The sequence below is a fragment of the Rissa tridactyla genome, chromosome 13, assembly GCF_028500815.1.
Source record: "Rissa tridactyla isolate bRisTri1 chromosome 13, bRisTri1.patW.cur.20221130, whole genome shotgun sequence".
Taxonomy (NCBI): Eukaryota; Metazoa; Chordata; class Aves; order Charadriiformes; family Laridae; genus Rissa; species Rissa tridactyla.
The window spans coordinates 11,830,283-11,849,145 of NC_071478.1; the positions used below are offsets into that span (position 1 = coordinate 11,830,283).

The window sequence follows — 18,863 nt, forward strand, 5'->3', positions numbered from 1 at the left end:
TCACCTGTGCTATGGTGTCCATGCCGTGCCGTTAGCCAGGGCTGTAGCTGGAGTCTCTCCACTAACCAGCAGTGTTCAACCTTACAGTCAGACGTGGGGAACGAGCATGTGCTCACTCTTCCAATTCTACAGCACGAGAATGCCCAGGGCAGCGTAAGCTGCTTTTTGGGTTTTGTCTGAGAGCGTCCCGCAACAACAGCCATAACATGGACAGGGTTTCCCCTGAGAACTGAAGAAAAGTCACTTTCTTCCTTAAAATCACAAAACTGCCTTTGAATGCAATAGCTACCAACCCAAGGTGGCATTTAACTATTAATCTAAACATAAAAAGTTTTATCATCTGTGCACAGTATCAGGCAATTTTTCTACGAAATTCTACAAAACGAGAGGAGTACCGTAAGCAGCAGTCGAACTTGATGTTAACACTTGAACTCTGCTCCCTTACAACATCCAGTCTTCAGACCGGAACAGAAGCAGGTTGCTGAGGATGTACAGTGACCGTCCCCGGGAAACTGCGAGTTAGTTTTTCAAAATTCTTGAATCCTGGGCAGGAAAATGAAGCGACGGTGCCTGATTAACCAGGAGGTCATCTACAGACTGCTCAGCCTGCCAGGAAATCACTTCTGCTATTTGTCTTTACCCAAATGGCTGTATAATTTCACCATATTTTTCATTTTGGAATAAAGCATGACAAAGAGGGATCTGGACAATCCTCATTAAAGTCTTTCTTGTTTGCTTGTCATCCATTACTATAACCCAGAGCCAAAACCTAGACACCAAATTAAGTTTCACAGTCTTCCATTATATTGTATAAAAATCTCATCATTTTGTGGACACCAAATACTTTAAAATATACAAATACTTTAATACATACAAGTCTTCATAGTCCATTAAATATAATTAATTCCATGGTCTTTAAAATACTATACCATGTATTAACTGTAAGAAAAAGGGGTTTGTATTGATTTGATCTGGCCTATGCAAAACCTTTCAGTATGCTGCAGGGATTATACTGAAGAGCAGCAATTCCGCTAGAATCCATAACGGTTTGGTTTGGATCCAAATGAAGAAAAGATACTGACAGAGATGAGGAAGTGAGGGCGATTAAAGCTGCAGGAGCCGGCAGCAGAGCGTGGTGTAGCACAGACAGAGACTACGCCACCTTCCCGCTTAGACGCACTTATTGCACTGGTGCGTCCTGCACAGAACCGCACTGGAAGGCTGTGACAAGGCAGCGTCCCACGGTACAGGAGCAACAGGAACAAGGAATTCTGGTGCAGCTTGACTACAGCAAGCGCTGTCTTCTTACACTTGATTCCTCAAGAATCTGAATTAGATGATAAGAAGATCTGTTGCTTTTTGCTTTGAAGTGTTAAATCTATCTTTTCCTGTATCTCCAGCTGGTATCAAACGTATCAAGTGGAGACAATCAGACTGGTTTAGCTGATATCCCACAGCTGTGACTATTCTTCTTCATGAACTGTTAACTCATACTGTCTTGCAGCATGAGTTCTATTTCTCAGTGAAATCTTCTTCAGAGGAAAGATTTATAGCTTTGCAGAAAAGCAGTACAGAGCCCTCAGGTGTACTTGAAAGAAAAATGCAAACCCAGCATTCTGATGCTTTGGACTTTTAACCACGTGCAAGGACTGTTTTGTGGTACAGTTCATAGAAAGAGGCGATACGTTAACACCAACCCTATGATAAAGGGGTCCTGGTAATCGTGGGTAAAGATTGACTTCGACATATCAAGATGGAAACTGATCACAGAGAAATAAATATATATATAGACACACACATACATATATATTTTAAATATACATAATATATATAGTGCATATATATATTGTATTGTATGTGTATATATAATATATGTATTTTGTATAAAAAGCTTCACATTCAAGTATAGGTACATATTAAAATATAAAGAGTGGACCTTTTGAAGTGAAACGTAAGCAGAATTCTTGTTAAGATCATTGAGACATGGTTTCCCTAATTTCAAAATGCGATCAATTCAGATGGTCAGTCTTCCACTGATCACTGAGAAACACAACACAATGAAGAGTGAGAAAAAGGGGAAAAGAATTACAGTGGAAAGTTAGATATTGTGTGAAATACTTCAACATATACATAAATCCTTTACTTAAGATATCGCATGCTCGGAGGGAACAAAAATGATTTTTTAATTTGAATTCATAATATGTCCCCTCAGTTGTTGTAGGTGTTTTGTAATCAAATTATCATAGCCAAAGGAAAAAGAAATTTGAATGATCAGAAGAAGGAGGACTAAAAATCAAGCCTAAAAAGGTAGTTTACAAACCCTGATATGAAATATGGCTCATGCAGCCTTGTTCTGCACCTAAAATATGAAATGTATCACGAGTAGAGAGAGTATTGGATGGAAATTCTGAACCTCTGTTAGCCCTGGATTGATTCAGTGTCTAAACAGAAATTCTCTCTCTTGAAATCCTAGTGGCCTTCATCTTTAGATTGTTGAAATTACGATCAGAAAATCAGCAGAGTAAATCACCCTGATTTTTTACATAGACAATGAAAATACGAAGTGTATCTAACTCTGTAAATCTACAAGTCGTGGTTTTTGCTTGACAATACAGTACAATTTCAGAACTGTAATCAGAGGTTTATGCAAAGAAGGCATGGCAAAATACAGCCACAGTCAATAGGATGATGCCATTGATATTCACAACATTTCTCCAAAGTGGCACTTCGCTTGTGTCCGTCAGTTTCTGCTTCAATGCTTCCTCTTCCTCCTTGCTCAGTTTGGGTCCTTTTTGTTGATCTAAGCCACAGAACCAGTTGTACGTTTTCTTAAAGCATCCCAGTTCTTCTTGATTTTCCTCGTTAACTGGAAGGAATAACACACTGGTCATGGAACGTAAGCATGGACCACTGCATGCACCAGAAGATCTCTGTGACTGAGGACATCACTATATTTAATCGAGCAGCTCTGATTTATGGTCACGGTTACATGGAGACATTTTAGTACAAGGCAGTACTTTTCACAGCTCACCTGGAAAAAGAGTGATTTTCTACATGCTGCAAGAGAGCCTTTTGCAGAAGACATTTGCACCTTTTGCAGCCTAGAGACTTGGTATTGGAGAAGCAAACCATGCTGTAAAGCTTAAACTCTTATTTTTTCAACACTTTCTTCACTTTTAATTAAAAGACAAATAAATTACTTTGAAGATACTAATGACAAGGAACTTGGCGGCAGAACCAGAAACCCAGCAAAGAGAGCAGGTGGTTTTGCCCAGACGAATGTCTGGCAATTTGCTTTCATGGTGCCTTGCACCAGATCATTGCTCCTTCAATCCTGGCCACTACCCACTATTTCCAAGTGAATTCTCATTGCTTCATTCCAAGTGCTGGAGTCATGCGCAGTTCTGCCAACGCACGCCACCACTGACCTGAAGCATCTCCATTGTTTTAGTCCCAGAACCGCCACCTAGGTACCTAGAGAACAAGACTTTCTCCCCTTCAGATCCACTTCATTACTGATTTACACTGAGCTTGATAGACCGGCAGCTTACTAGACATTTAAATATGTGGGGTCTGAGGTCTTGTTGTTGGGGGGGAGGAGGATGTCTTCGAATATCAAGCATGTTAATGTTTCTTCAGGAATGAAATAGGGATACTCAACTATATTGATAGGATCTCTAGATATTACAACAGTTACCTGATTCCTCATCCTTTTCATCAGCTTTGTCCTGTTCCTCATCTGCATCAAGATCAATACGTTCTTCTTTGTTGTTCCGCAAAGCCCAGCACAAGCGGTAAAGCTGCCATGAAAAAAAGTGAGTTTATAAATCTGCAGCCTTACTACACAGAGAGAAATCAGTCTGTCCGGCACAGGAGCAAGCTATAAAACCATGGCACCCCAAATGTCCGTTAAGTCAATGTCTAAGATTATTAGGAGCCACTGAAGATTTGTGACAGGTAAATGAAGACTATTTCCTTTGCTTTCTTACAAGTCCATATGATGTAGGTAGCTGAAATGTCAGGAGGTAATATACCAAGTACCAGTGTTTAAAACTAGTGGTTTCATTAAGTTCCCTTTCCTGAGGAGCAGGACCGCAATAATACTCACGTGTACATCAGGAATGGGCTTAGTCATGAAGGAGACTGCCAGGATGACGATGGCGGAAACCCCAAAAAGAATCATTGCAAAGTAAAGGTAGTGAATCCCACAGATGATGAACGGGCAGTTGGAAGGGGTCACACAGCTGCCAGTCCCGTAGGCAAACTCCGCAATCATCCTGCTCAGCCCAGCCAGCAGCCCAATCATCAGGCCCCAGAAGGCACCCTGCCGGCGAAGTGACAGAAGTTATCGGAATGAGTAATTTCGGGCATGGGAATAAGCTCTAAGCTCTGAACAGTTGCTGGAGGAAACACGGAGGTAGTCACATTTTACACTGGTTTTGGCACACGGGTTTTAACCCGGATACTTTCAGTGACCATATTTACAGCTCAGTGTATTAATACAACTGAAAGGGACAACGACCAGCAGCTCAGAGAAAGAATACGGAGGACACTTTATCCGGCTGATTGCTCAAAGTTCACCTGTCTCCAGACAATGCTCTCCTTATACAGGCTCTAGCCACAGACAGCACATCCCAAGGGTTGCTCTCATATCTTTTTATCTTTGAGGGCTAAATCCCTGACAGTTCTAGTGTGATGGAACCAGCAGTCATCATTACTCCTGAAATGTGTGTCTAGTTTATCTTCTAATGATCTTGTTAGTAATTAGTTAAAAGTTAATTCTCGATACTTTTTGTGGATGTTTTGCTGCTAGGTATATTTTACTCTAGTCTGAAGTATAAAAGACACCCAGGTGTGCCTGGGCACAAATTGAAATATGGGGGATTCTGTTTAAACATATTTTTTGTTTGTTTTACTGCAAGGGTGACTGAACATTGCAACGGGTTGCCCAGAGACACTGTGGAGACTCCATCCCTGGAGATATTCAAAAGGCAACTGGACAGGACCTGAGCATCCTGCTCGTTAGCCCTAATTTGAGTAGCGGGGTTTTCACTAGTCCAAGAGGGGCCTTCCAATCTCAGCCATTCTCTGACTTTGTGAAGTCAAAAAACTAATCATGGTAACACAAATTTATAAATCCTGATTAAAAAAATATTGTAGGTTTAATGCTGGGTTTAAGAACAAAACAGTTTTAATTATTCAGTGGTCAAAGTTACAAAAAGGTTTTGCAGTAGGACAAGATAGTTTCTGGCAGAAAGAAGACTGATTCCAAGCAAGAAGTAAGAATAAGATAGATCTTATAATTACAGTATTGGAGCTTATTTTGTGCAAGGCTCCAATTCTCAGAATTGGATGCTTGTCTCCCCTCTTTACCCAAATTTAAGTTGTGCGGCGTACACAAACCTCTGAGGATTATTCTGAATTCTTACTCAGGTAAAATTCCAACTAAAGTCAATGACAGATTTCCACAAAGGGCACAAAGGTTTAATCCATTTATGAGGTTTAGCTATATTGGGATAGGAAATGGAACATCCTTCGTGTGTAAAACAGGCTTTTCTTGGATATACACGAAAATAACCACTGAACTGGTCTCAGGAGAAAACAGTGAGAAAAAAGTTCAAGCCACATTCAAACCCCTTCTCTCTCTAGGCTTTCTCATTGAACTCATCCTCCTTGGAGCAAGCCCAAGCAAAGGGCAAATATTGTTATTCCTGCTATTATAGAAAAAAAACAAACCAGAATTCCTGAGTATTGAGTTTTAAGAATGTATAAGATGCCAGTTACCGTCACTGGCCTATGGTCCCATCAAAGCATGTGACAGACCTCACGCCTTCTGAGTTACTTACAAAGGCTTAAGTACAATATTTCTCAGTTCACTGCTCTACAAATCAAAATCAGTGATTCCCAGACTAGGTCCTAAAAGCAATGGGAAACCACGCACGAAACAATAGCTTGTTTGTTTAACAAGTATATGGGGGTCAAGAGGAAGGTGAAAGGTGATATGTTTGATAAAGCAGTTTGGTGACCAGTATCCTAATAGATTACTTTCAAATATGTCTGCATAAATTATCCATTTGACACACTTCTTGGCAAAGTGATAGATAAGTTTCAGAGCTATGTAGGAATTCCTAGGTGACTATATCAGATTAGCAAATTTATCAGATTAGCAGAGAACTTTTTCAAACTCGTCTCTGAAACTTCAGGCCCTGGGGTGTGGAAACACAGAATCCCTGGGCAACAGTAGGATTAAAATAAACAGGAAGAAGTTGCTAATAAAAGACACTAAAGCAAAAAAGCAGTTCTCCCAATGCCTAATGGAACACAGAGCATATCTGTATCCTAATTTGTACGTACCTGCTCATTGACCCGCTTGCAGAAGACACCAAGCAGGAAGACAGCAGCGATGGGAGGTCCCAGGTAGCTCGTAATTGACTGAATATAATCGAAGAGCTGCCCACTTTGAGCTGACTGCACCACAGGAACCCAGGCAATGCTGATGCCAATTAAAAGTAACATAAACGCCCTGTAAACATAGCCAGATATTCAATTAGCCACCTGCTTAGAAGCAGCTATCGGAAAGAAAAAAAACAGCAATTAATCAATAATTTAAATGTCCATTTTGTATTGCAACGAGCAAAATCAATGATAATGGCCAATTACCATTGAACAAACAAAAGAAATCTAAGCTGGATATTGTGTCTGTCAAATATCCCTGGGCACACAGCTAAACATGCAATCAAAACATAGACAATTACTTTTTTCCTTTGTTTGTTTTGTCTAGAGACAAATCAATAGCAGACCAACTAGAAGAACTAGTTCACTGATGCTGTAGAATGGTGTAGCGTGAAGCCTATGAAGATACTTTAAAATAGTTGCCTTTGAATAGCAGTAGGAAATGCTGATAATTAGTTCAGCTACTTCATGCGCCACTGTCAATGAAACTGGAAGCAAGGTTGGGTTTTCTTTCCAAAAGGAAAGCCTCGGGTGGGACAGCCTGTCCGGCCACGGAGGACACTGCTGCGCTGCCCGTGCACCGCAAAAGCAGGTTTCACCCAGGCACTTGGTGCGTTTTCGGGAGGCTCTAGCCTTTAAAGGCCCTAGTGCTGGCCATCTTTGTACAGCTGGGGAAGACTCGGCTGCACTTACCTTCCAGCTAACATAAGTTCTTTCTCAGATGCTTTTGATCGGATTTTGGTGTAAATGTCCATGGTGAACAAGGTGCTAGCACTGTTAAAAATGGAAGTCAGGGAGCTCATAAGGGATGCCAACATGACTGACAGCATCAGACCGCGCAGACCTGAAATACAAGGATATGTGAACTGGGATAAGCATTGCGTGAAGAGTCTCGGTACGTGGCACCATCCATACTGCTCGTCCCACCCTTTCCAGTCAGCCAGCTACGAGGGCGGCATATTTATGTGCTGGTGCCTGCCTGGTGTTCTCTTGCCATGCAAGCAGAGTAACGTCTGCTGAGCTTTGGAAAGCTATTTACAGCAGCAACAGAGAAACTCTTGAGCTTTTAGAATGTAAGTACTCATTTTGTGAATGCTGTCTGATTAAATGATAAAAGAAAAAAGAAAAAAAAAAAACTCAGCAGACTTTCCCCAACAGTTATAAAAATATTTTTTCTTATTTGCAGGTGAGTATATTTGTAAACCAGTTGTTTGGCAAAAAAAAAGTTTCTTTTACTGTTTGAAAATAAGAGTAAGCCACTTTTCCACATGGTATGATCTAGTCAACACAGTATGGGGAAGTACTGTAGTATTTTAATAATACCATGGTCTGTTTGATATCGTAATTTGTCTTTCTAGCCTTATGAACCAGCTCTTTGGTTTTCTGCAGATATTTATCTTCTGCGTATACTTGTCCTCTCCAGAGGACTTATTTCCCCGTTGAACACATGTCCTATGGGACAACATGTACAGAGAATATTTCCTCCTCCCACCTCTGTGGGTTTAGCAGAAGGACGGCAGGTGTATGCCTCCAACTCAGAAATCCTGGCAGAGACAATCTTTTATAAATCATTGGCAAAGTAGGTAATTTTTTACCGTCACAGAAAGGGAGCTCAATTACCATTTCATCACCTCGTATTTGCCAGCCAAGAGCTGACATTGTCAGCGTAGCTACAACTAACACAGGCTACGCCTTTGATTAACAGTACATAGTTCTAGCAAGCATTTTTGATCTAAATATGGGACTTGGGCTCCCTCTATCACCTGTTTTTATAGTCTGGCAACCTCACCTTTCCTAAAACAAACAAACAAAGACAGTGTCTTACCATTTGGCATAAGCTCCACTACCATTTTGGGGTACGCAATATTTGTACAGCCAACATCGGTGCCACAGTACTTCTGGCAGACTTCAGGCACAACACAAGCTACCACATCTGACGAGAGGATAAGGAGACAGGGTTAGACAAGGTCATACAAACAGCAGATTTCTCCCAAATTAGTAAAGCTTCTAAAATGCATCTCTGTGTTTAACCACTGGATCATCCATGGTCTGCTGGAAGGGAGGAGGGTGATTTTAAGCCTCTATCCTTCATTTCCTCTCTAAAAGAATACTGAAAACTGCTGCAGGTCAAAAAAAATATAAAATAAAAAAAAAAAAAAATCAGTATTAATGTGTCAGACCAGGACTGAACAACACCAGGAGAGCAAGTAGAGCAAGTAGAAAAACAAGGAGAGGAACACAAAGACCCCTCCCTCCAACCTGAACACCTCTCCTCTGCCTGCTGTTAAACACCCTGACAGTGAGAGAGAGGGTAGGCTGGTGTTTCCCCCACACCCCACTCGGGACTGGACTGTCCATGGCCCAAATTATTGCTGCCTGTGGCTGACGGCTCTTCCGCTGGTTGCCAGCAGCGTCAGTCCTGGACAGCATTTTCCTCTCATTAGCCAGAGCGGGGCTGTAACAGACAGACAACTGGGGAGGGACACTGTGGAATTTCTCTCTCCTAAAACGCACAGCAGCAGCATTAGCAGAAACCTGGGATCAGGGAAAAGAGGAAGGTCTGTGGCTTCTTACAGTGTAGTTTGTTTTTGTGCATACATGTGCCTGGACAATTTGGATGACAAGATGACAATCTAACAGGCATTTTGCAAGGGACAGAGAATAGGAAATGGAGAGAGACTGGCAGTGAAAGATAGGCAGCAAGAAGAAATTTGCATTTCTCTATACACATGCATACCTGTATACAAAATTCGGCTGATCATTCCAGGCATCACTATGATAAACATGGGCAAGAGTTTCAGGTATCCACACATGATACAACCGGCCTTCACATGGGACATGTTCTTGCCAGAGAGACATCTTTGGACAATAACCTGCCAACGAGACATGGCAAGCAGGCATGACTCGACCAAGAATAGCATTTCCATGAACACACCGTGCCAAGTTCCAGATACAAGATACTTAATCTCTGTGATAGTGAAAGAGCCTATTTACTGATTCTGTTACTAGGAAAAATAAAAAAAATAAAAAAAAAAAATCAAAGGATATGTTTGAAATAAATAAAGGAAAATATCATCTATGCAGTGTATGTTTAAGAGGTAAGACTCTTTCTCACAAGACGTTCTTAAAGCAGGTAAGACTAAAACGCCAGAAAGGAACAAAATATTGACCTGAGCGTTTTCTCACATGTGCAAGTGGTTTAGAAAGCAGAAGCTGAAAAGTCACTGACCAGGCTTAAAATAATTGCCATTTCTGTGACCCAGCTATGAGTTACAGTGGGGGGAGCGTACCCCCAGGTCACACTGGATGGCAGAGCTCTGTGTTCGGCATTTCCAAGGCATATGGCTTCCACATTACCTGATCCGTGCACCAGTACCACAAAGCGAGGATGCTCAAACCAAAGACGAGCCCTGGCCACGGCAGATCTCCAGTGACAGCATCTCGGAAGATGTGAAAGGAATCCTTCCGAGGAGTGTAGCAGTCTGCATTAATTGTAATATTCCCATAGGAGACATTGGATGGAATTGCATTCATGTACTTTTCCATGAAAGCATCATACCCTCCTACTTCAGCAAATGCTGAAAAACAGAAAGTAAAAGGAGCAATAAAGTATTTAATACTGAAATCTGAAATAGAGCTAGAGAATGTGAGGAGGAAAACCTCCTTAATACGGATGTAAAAAACCCCTAGCCAGTATCCATTGACATTTTCGGAAAACAGTATACAGTGTTTTATAAGTATTCACACAATCTAAGTACCAAAGTGACCTTTCTTTTTAAGCTTCTGTGTAGCTCACAAACGTTGGCTTAAGCTCCACTGTCTCAACATCTCTTACGCATGCCTTGCCAACAAGCGAAAAGAAGATACGTTATTTCCACACACCTTCACCAGGTCAGGTCAGTCTAAAGTTATTTCTGTTGTAACAAAGGTGGAATAATTCAATTTCAGTGAAAGACCTAGCTAGAGGGAAACCAAGCACTGAGAAGAATAAGGGAAGAACACTACAAATTCACGGAATCTTGTCACTACTTCTTTCTTTCTTGTGGTCCCTTCCTATTAATTCTGTTTAACAGCATGATTTCTGGTTTTAAATGAATGTGGTCTTCTGGACACACACAGTGTCCTACTCATAAACATTCCGTTTGTACCTTTTGTCCAGATGGCAATATAATGACATCCGTAGATAAACTACAAGGCTTACTTAAAATGTTAATATGTTTGGGTTGTTTTAACACAAGCTAGCAGCTAGAAATAAGGGAAAAATGTGCAAAGTGACCCACAGCTCTTCACTTTGTATCAGAAATGTTCATGCATCAGCATCTGAATATCTATGAAATTATAATCTTCTTAAAACAAGATACTCTCTGAGCTCCTCAAGAGTATCACCATCACCTACAAACAACTCTGCTTTTACCTCTTTAGCCATCACAAGTCCTGTTCACCTCACACATTCACCTGAGCTTTGGAGAGCAAGTGGGCTCAGGGACTAAAGGGCTCAGCACTATGCCTATTTTTTGGCAACATGCCTGTTTTCTTCCCTGATAAATAGGTATAGGAACTGAAATCTGGTGGTTAAGATAACAGAGTTCCACACTGCAGGCTCTATTTCCATAGCCAGTGTGGGATTTGTGGTTGAACATTCCAGTTTAATTCATCTGATTTACTTACCAAATCCCATGAGAATAAAGGATCCCACTACCATGATAAATGTCTGTAAGGTGTCTGTGTAAATCACAGCTGCAAGGCCACCTAATGGCAAAGAAAAGTCGAGACAAATAGGTTAGTTAGCCCCTGTGCAAATGCCTCAGTGGAAACCTCTCTCTTTCAAGCAAAGACCACTGTAAGTAAGTCCTCTTTCAGGTTTTCATTTCTCCCCTCTTACCCCTCTCCCCTCCTTGCTTTTTTCCTGGCTTCCCCAACTTCTTTGGTTTACCAGACTGCTCTGCAAACTCACCTGTGATGGTGTAAAGGGCAGTAATAGCAAGCAGGATAATTATGGCCACATAAAGATTCAGCCCTATGGCCAGCTGTATAAATACAGCTCCAGAGAATATGTCTGCCTATAAAAGAAAAAATGATAGATTAAGCAATGTTTAAAGTCGTGATAATGGTACATTATGCATTCATGATGAAGGTACTGAAATACACAGCTTCCCCCTTACAGTACACACACACAAAAAAGTGCCAAATGAAAACAGACTCCTCTCAGTGCTTGCTGCTTTCCATGCAAGAGTTGTATCACTTCTCAAAGAACCTCCAGGTCTTTTTCAATGGCTCCTTTTAGGTAGACACGGAGTCACCTCACTACTCTCTGCTTACATTCTGAGACATGGTTTAACAACAAATTACTTAAAGCTCAGGTTACACTCGCTGCTGTGTGCAGGGGTGGACTCTGTGACACCTCCAAGTCATGGCATGGTTCTCTTCATTTCATGCTACCCTATAAATCTCTTACTTTTTCTTTACTGCTTGCATACGTGTGGTATAGCTAGTCTTGCTGGTTCAAGACAAATGATGATTAAAGGCAAACATCTTATATTATCTCTATTTTTAAGGTCCTGTCAGAATAATTGACATCAGTTGGCTAACAGAAGAGACCTTTAGCTCTTGCGTAAGAAAGGAATTGTTCAGGTTTCAGAGTAGCACTCTGGGATTTTAAGCAGTTCCTGGTTTTAGAGATAAATTGCATCAATGTTATTTATCCAAGTTTGCAATCAGAATGATCTACCCCAGTGCCCTTCTAATGCATTACTGTAAATTATGCTTTCATTAGAGGTTTGCATCTGTACCTATCCTTGCTCCTGAGCATCCAGCTCATGGGGTGATCTCCACTCTCCCTGCGTGCCCCCTTTCTGTGTTCCACACCACCTGTACGAGGGCTCTGTACAGGGAGCCCTGTCCCCATTTAACCGTACAAGTCCTGGTGGCGTTCAGCAAGCTCCAGAGCTGCAAAATGCTGCAGGAACTGCCCATATGCAGGCTCTGAGAGACAAAGACAAACAACATGACCTGTGTCCTGGGGTAAAGCCTGCACACGCAATTCTTGCGGGGCAGCTGCCTGGAGGAGCCGGAGGTTCCACCGCCTACAGGACAACCGGAGCCTGGACACAGAGCAGGCACTGGCACCGCTTTTGTCCACGGCCAGGCTGAGGTAAGGCAGGGCAGATACGCTAATAAGCAGTTATGCTGTCTGGCCAGCTGGGAGATGATGGATGAATAAACCCTCTTCATTCCAGACACTGAAACCGAGATTGCAGGGTATGCTCTTACCCTTACTTCACCCTGGAGAATGAGGAAGAGGTACGGACCTCTGCAGCAAGAGGTCCTCCAACCCCGCTGCTCTGACAAGCAGAAAACATCTGTGAAGCAGAGTGTGAATCACACCAGAGGTCCCGCTCCCAGACCTCTGCCTCTGGAGCAGCTCGAGATGATTTGAGTTCTTACAGGTTTTAGTATGGATATGGGGAGCAGGACGTTTAGCTCTTAACCCCAGTGGTGGTTACACCGTATCCTTTGTCCCTTTTCTCTATGCGACCGTTTTTTTTTTTTTCCTATCTTTTCACACCACTGACCAGCTTATATCCCTGACCTTTCTTTTATTGTTCTTGGCTTTAGTTTAACCGACGTAGCATTAAATGTTAATGGTCCTAAAATGACCTCCAGAAAGAAATATATAGTTAATAATTTAGCATCCTGAGCAATGTATCAGCTTCTTCAAATTGCTGAGTTACCGTTATCTTCCAAATTCACTGCTCCTCCCTCCCAATTAGATTATTTCTTTCCAATATTTCCTTGTTTCTCTATTAATGCTCTTTTATGGACACCATTTAATTCTTATCTTATCTCTAAATAGAGTAAATCTGTCCTTTACATTACAAGCTGTCTCTCCAAAGCCATCCACAGGTCATGCAGGCACAAGTGGCACAACACACGCCAGCTGAGTGAATCCAGCTGCAATGTAATGCGGGAATCGGGGCAGTGGCACTTACTCTTTACCCCGTACACCCAGCCCCAGGAGAAGCTTATCCTTCTACCTCCTCTTCCCCCTGCTAAGTCTACATCCATACATTTGCTACCGAAATTACGCCCAATGATATGTGCTGTAACACATTTAGAAATTCCAGTTTACAATTTCTGATTTCTTCAAAAGCATTCAGGTCTTAATTCCCTTTTGTCTTGTCACAATTTAGTCAATTACTCTCCATAAAGATTTCATTTTTACTAGGGCATTTTCTTTGGCATAGTGACCAATATCAGCAACACAAGTGGGTAGCAAGCCCCTGAAAGCTGCTATGGGCGTTACTCACAAAGTACTGGCTGCTTGGGAAGCATGTACGTGTGAGGCACCTGTGCAAAAGAAATCCTCTGGGCTCAAAGATCACACATGTCCTGATCCCAAAGATCAACACCTCGCAGCACGGCCTTGTCTGGCAAATGGCTGATTAGCCACAAAACAAGGCAAGAAATCAACAAAAAATACACAGAAAATGTGCAGGAAAAAAGAAAGGGTAACAACCTCGTACAGAGGCATGCAAAGGGAATCTGATCATCACATAGCAGCGGGCCAGAAAAAGCATGCCAAGGGTTACACGACCTGACATATTATTTTGTTCATTGGGAAGTACCATAATAATTATATTATCAAGAACATTAGATAATATTTTAACACATCAAGGAACAAGCACATGAAATAACTACCCCAGAAACAAGGTGCCGCCCTTCTACAAGGATAAGTGTCAGTAAGTATCGCTGCCAGACAAACTGATAGGTGTGACTGCCTGTTAAGGGCAGCCAGAAACCCACCCTCTATATCAAATCTCAGTAAGCCCCAAAGATCACAAGGGAGTGTTCACAAAGGCAGCGGTCAAGGAAGTAAGATGCAAATCTCCAGCTGGCTATGACATGGGTTGTCAACACGTGGGGATGTTTGGATACACCACGTGCCTCTGGGAAGGGAGACCTGTGCTAGCCTCACGTAGCATGCATATCTCTACACAGCACAAAGAAGTTATCTATGGTCCAGGATGGAACAGGGAACAGCCCTTCCCTTTCTGCTTCTGGAGCTGGTTCATCCGGAGACAGTTGGAGCGTGGTGTTGCGTAGCGTGGTATAGAAAAACCTCCTCTGACATCCTCTGGCAGTACCTGAAACCTCCGAGCACTTTGTTCTGCCTATTCTGAATAAGATACAGCAAGTAAATCAGACCTGGGCAAATCCTGGCCTCCCGAATATAGTGACATAAGAACAATGAAAAGACACGTTTGTATACCATAGAAATCTGAGCCACATTTGTACCTGGGACAGACACTGTCAGAGTTGTTCAGGGCAGATGGGGGAAACAAGAGAAATGGTTAGAGGAACTTGTGCATCAGATTTTTCCCCTGCATGGCGCAGAGACCCAGCCCCATGGCAATTCCCCACACATATCTGGAATAACTGGGTTGGTGGGAAGCTGGGATGGGCCACAGGCAGAGTGGGACCCAGGTAATCTGCTGCTCTATGGACCTCTTGACTATTGCTTTCCTCCCTAATAAAACAGGACCACAAGAGCAGGAGAGGGTACGTCAGCCTCACGACCACACTGGAAGCTTAAATGGAGAACCTGTCTTGCCTGGAAGCGAGACACACCAACTGAAACAGGGTGAAATCCCATGACCAGATCCTTAGACATGATAGAGGCTGGAAATAAAAAATAGTATCTTCAGAACGTACGTAACATCTTGATGGACTCAGTACAAACATATGTTGCAGAACAGGACTGTGAGTCATCTGAATGGAAGAGTTTTCTCAGCTGCTAGAGCTGCCAGAACTCTGTATCGTACCTGGGATTGCTGATTGTGGTAGTTAGGCACAACAGCAGCAAATTAACTAATCTTTTTGAAATACATGGGGATTCAACTCCGAGGCCAGCTCCACAGTACCAGCCTGTTTAATTTATAACCTTTCTAAGGATCAGTTATCATGAAGATGTGAGAATGAGAGCAAAAGGCCAATCTTTTAGCTTAAATTGCACTATTATCACTCAGCTCCCACTCAGAGGGCAAAGAGTAATCTGCCATGGCAACTTCTGCAAAACAACAGACTGAAGTATGCCTGAACTGTGGACTCCTTCAGAGGCTTGACAGTTTCAAGATATAGGGAAATTCCAGCTCTCTTCACTACCTCACAGCAACACAACCACTTACTTAATAAACATTAACTTCATAGCACCTTAAACTTTATACTAACCACTTGCCCATTAAAAGAATCTCTCTTTTTCCCCCCCTTTCACCTCAGATGTTATCATTTCCCTCCTTTGCATTTCCCCACTCCCTTATTTTCTAATTCCTATTATCCTCTTTTTCTCCATAGCCCTTCTTGCTCATTTCCATCATCTATATTACTGAGGGCACATTCACCAGAGGATGCTAAAACAGATAAATATGAACTCCGGGGACAAAAATTCCTGCTCCTTGAGAGCACAGTTTTTCTTCTGGAACCAAGAAGAACTGTTCATTCCCTTTAGCAGAAGGGCCAGGGGGTTGGAGTGGGATGTGTGTGCCCAAAGCAATCCTAAAGAGTTTCTAAAACTACATGGTTAAACAAGCAGCAGCTATTATTTCTCAGAGAACTGAAGCAGACAAAAGGGTACAAGCTGAGAGGTTGTGACTTCTTCCTCCACATCCCTAAGATAATAGGTTGTAATACAAGTTTCCCTCCACTCTGACTTGCTCTAGAGGAGTGCATACGTAGTAGTAAACCTTAAAAACCTAAAAAAGAAAGAGAAAGCACAACAAGCATCAAGAGACACTGCCAGGAAACCAAAAAAACTTGGACTGCAGAACAGATCAGGATACACAATCTCACTAGACAGAATAAAAAAAATTAAAAAAAAAAAAAATCATATTTTTACCATCCTTAATTCAACCAAGGAGTCCAAATCAGAAATAATTGACCAATTGTGTGAGCAATATTGTAAATGGGAGTTTCTTTTCTTTCGATCAATGTAGGATGGAAGAAAGGATATAAAAGTTTTACTTACTGAGATCTTTGTGAAAATATACAGGATCAGAGAAAGGACTGACAGGTAGATCTGAATCCGTTTCCCACCAAAACGTTTCCTCAGATACTCTGGCATTGTCACCACCTGTGACAGATAAGGGGGGCAGATAAGGTTGCAGATAATGGGGAATAGATACAAAGCAAATTACAGGAAGTTTCTTGCTACTCAGATACTGTAAGAGTGGAGGGCAAAGGGATGGGAGCTGCAAACGCAGTTGCAAGGAAGAGCAGCTCCAGGAATCAAAGGAGAACAAGGAGACAGCACCAAGTACTTTCTCAGCTCTTCTCTCAGAAAAGAGACATAATATAGTACAGCTCTAGCATGCTCAGCTCTCGTGCCATTCATAATGGCTTTGCAATATCCAAGACTGCATCCGCCAACATGAGCAGCAAAGAAAAGCATCATGTACTGTTTTGACTTACCCCAGCTTTGATGTAGATGGGTACAAACAGCCATCCTAGAACAACCACAAATATCAGAGCCTGCAGCAAAGAGAAGATCAGCTGAATTAGCCCTCTCGCTCTAGGTAGCACTCCCAAAGACCATTTATCAGACCCAATAGCAGCTAGAGACCATTGAAGCCACATAAACCTGGGTATTATGAGGGGGTAGGAGGAAGAACTGCTCAGCCCTTTGATTTACAGTTCTAAATTTGGGAATGAAGTCTTGGCAAAAAAAATTGTCAGGTATTACACAGCCTGGATTTCATGTTTGATGTCCCAGAGAAGCACACATGATAGTAATTCTCTAGTACCAAAGCACCACTCCACTAGCAACACCAGACTACCCTAGCCCTCTTCAGAGCAGGCTCAGGAAGCCCAGTTTAATAACGGTTAAAATGCAACCAGCCCATAAGACTAACATTTCTGGGAAATATTACGGAAGGTGAAGTCTGCTCCCTGAGACCTATTTGCTCACATCCTGATCCCAGAGCCCCTAATGCAGGATACTGTCCCGCTCAGAATCATTTAAGCTGCAATGATGTGTTGTGACATCTGCAAATCGAGGTACTGGGGAAGAGTAGTATTTATTTGATTATTATTGTGATCATTAACTGCCCTCTGCACCGGGTCTCTAAGATGGCCGTATGTTTTACAACAATCCCACATACTGTATAGGATGTACCATATGCATTTAGTAAAATATTTTGCATTTCCACATTACCATTTCATAATGTATTTTGTGCTACCATGTGTATTTTGTGAACTATAGAATTTACATCTTGCAGCATCACAGTTTTCTGACTTAAATGGCTAGCAAATGGTGTCTGATATAGAGTTGTACATATTCAAAATGAGAACTATAGAATAAAATCCTGCTCTCAGAGCCACACTCTGCATTTATTCTGTCCACAGGGCTTAGAGGGTTTTTTTAACTGTATCTTTTAAGTTTTGCCCTTAGGTAAAATCCATAAGATAGACAAGAAATACTGGGTCAGGCTTCTGCTGTCACACTAATACAAATTAGAAACAATTTCAGTGGAATAATAGAGATACACAAGCACAATAACAGTCAAACTTAGTATTTCTTTCAAGAGAAGAATCAGATTATACAGTCAAGAGCAATATTTTCACCACGTCTGTTAACCTGTACACCAGTCTATGTAGTGTATCTGCTCAAATACACACACGCATCATTGCTTCTTCCTCAACAGCAATTGCTGTACACCGTGTACTGATATTAGTCCACGGAGAACCTCCAAGGAGACGAACTGTTTGAAGAAGGGTATGGGTTCTAGAGATTTGAATACCATGAAATTTCAAACTACACTTGTTCTGTTTTGTTTTGCTTAGTTTTGCTACAAAGAGAAGGGGAATCAGGTTAGTTACAGGCCTAGCTTAATCAAATAGAGAAAGATGACAGATTAACTGTGCATATCTCATAGACTTCATTTTAGCCTTTATCATTCTTCTTAAATATTTATATCACATGAGTACTTGACTATTTGCAGCACTCATCTACTTGTGAAGGAAAACAGCTAAATCCCTCAGGGTGGTATCTTTCTTTCACTGAGCAGAACTAAGTGCAAGGAAAAGTATTGACCTATGTACACTCATTAAGTCTTTTGTGTCACGGTATAATCCCTTCCATGAAGGTGAATTAAGCAGAGTGAGGACATTATTAATCCACACCCACAGAGCCTGAAAACACAAGGGAATGGACTGAATTAGTTCATGTGAGTCTCCGTGCTGTTGCAGTTAACACTGCTCCTGGTACCCCAAGTAGTTCATTTAAAGTCAGCTTGGATACCTCTACCCTATGCTCCAACCATAAGCAAAACGCACACACTATAAAAAGAAGGAGAAAGTAAAGAGGAAAAGATGTTTGGAAGGCAGGTGATTGTGAAGAATGTCCAAAATTTCTTATA

The 18,863-nt window shown here is 41.8% G+C and overlaps 1 protein-coding gene across 2 annotated transcripts in view; it reads right to left on the bottom strand.

The window, feature by feature from the left end:
- Nucleotides 1-394: 394 nt before the first annotated feature.
- Nucleotides 395-18,863, bottom strand: part of SLC5A1 (solute carrier family 5 member 1) — a 34,376-nt gene continuing 15,907 nt past the window's right edge. For both annotated transcript variants that reach the window (XM_054219930.1, XM_054219929.1), the window contains 12 exons: nt 16,918-16,977; nt 16,475-16,579; nt 11,408-11,513; nt 11,122-11,202; nt 9,811-10,031; nt 9,191-9,326; nt 8,279-8,386; nt 7,147-7,297; nt 6,355-6,523; nt 4,109-4,324; nt 3,698-3,800; nt 395-2,866 (listed from right to left, as the gene is read on the bottom strand). In XM_054219930.1, the coding sequence (XP_054075905.1) occupies nt 2,643-2,866; nt 3,698-3,800; nt 4,109-4,324; nt 6,355-6,523; nt 7,147-7,297; nt 8,279-8,386; nt 9,191-9,326; nt 9,811-10,031; nt 11,122-11,202; nt 11,408-11,513; nt 16,475-16,579; nt 16,918-16,977 (1,680 nt within the window). In that variant the 3' untranslated portion in view covers nt 395-2,642. The remainder of the gene's footprint in view (nt 2,867-3,697; nt 3,801-4,108; nt 4,325-6,354; nt 6,524-7,146; nt 7,298-8,278; nt 8,387-9,190; nt 9,327-9,810; nt 10,032-11,121; nt 11,203-11,407; nt 11,514-16,474; nt 16,580-16,917; nt 16,978-18,863) is intronic.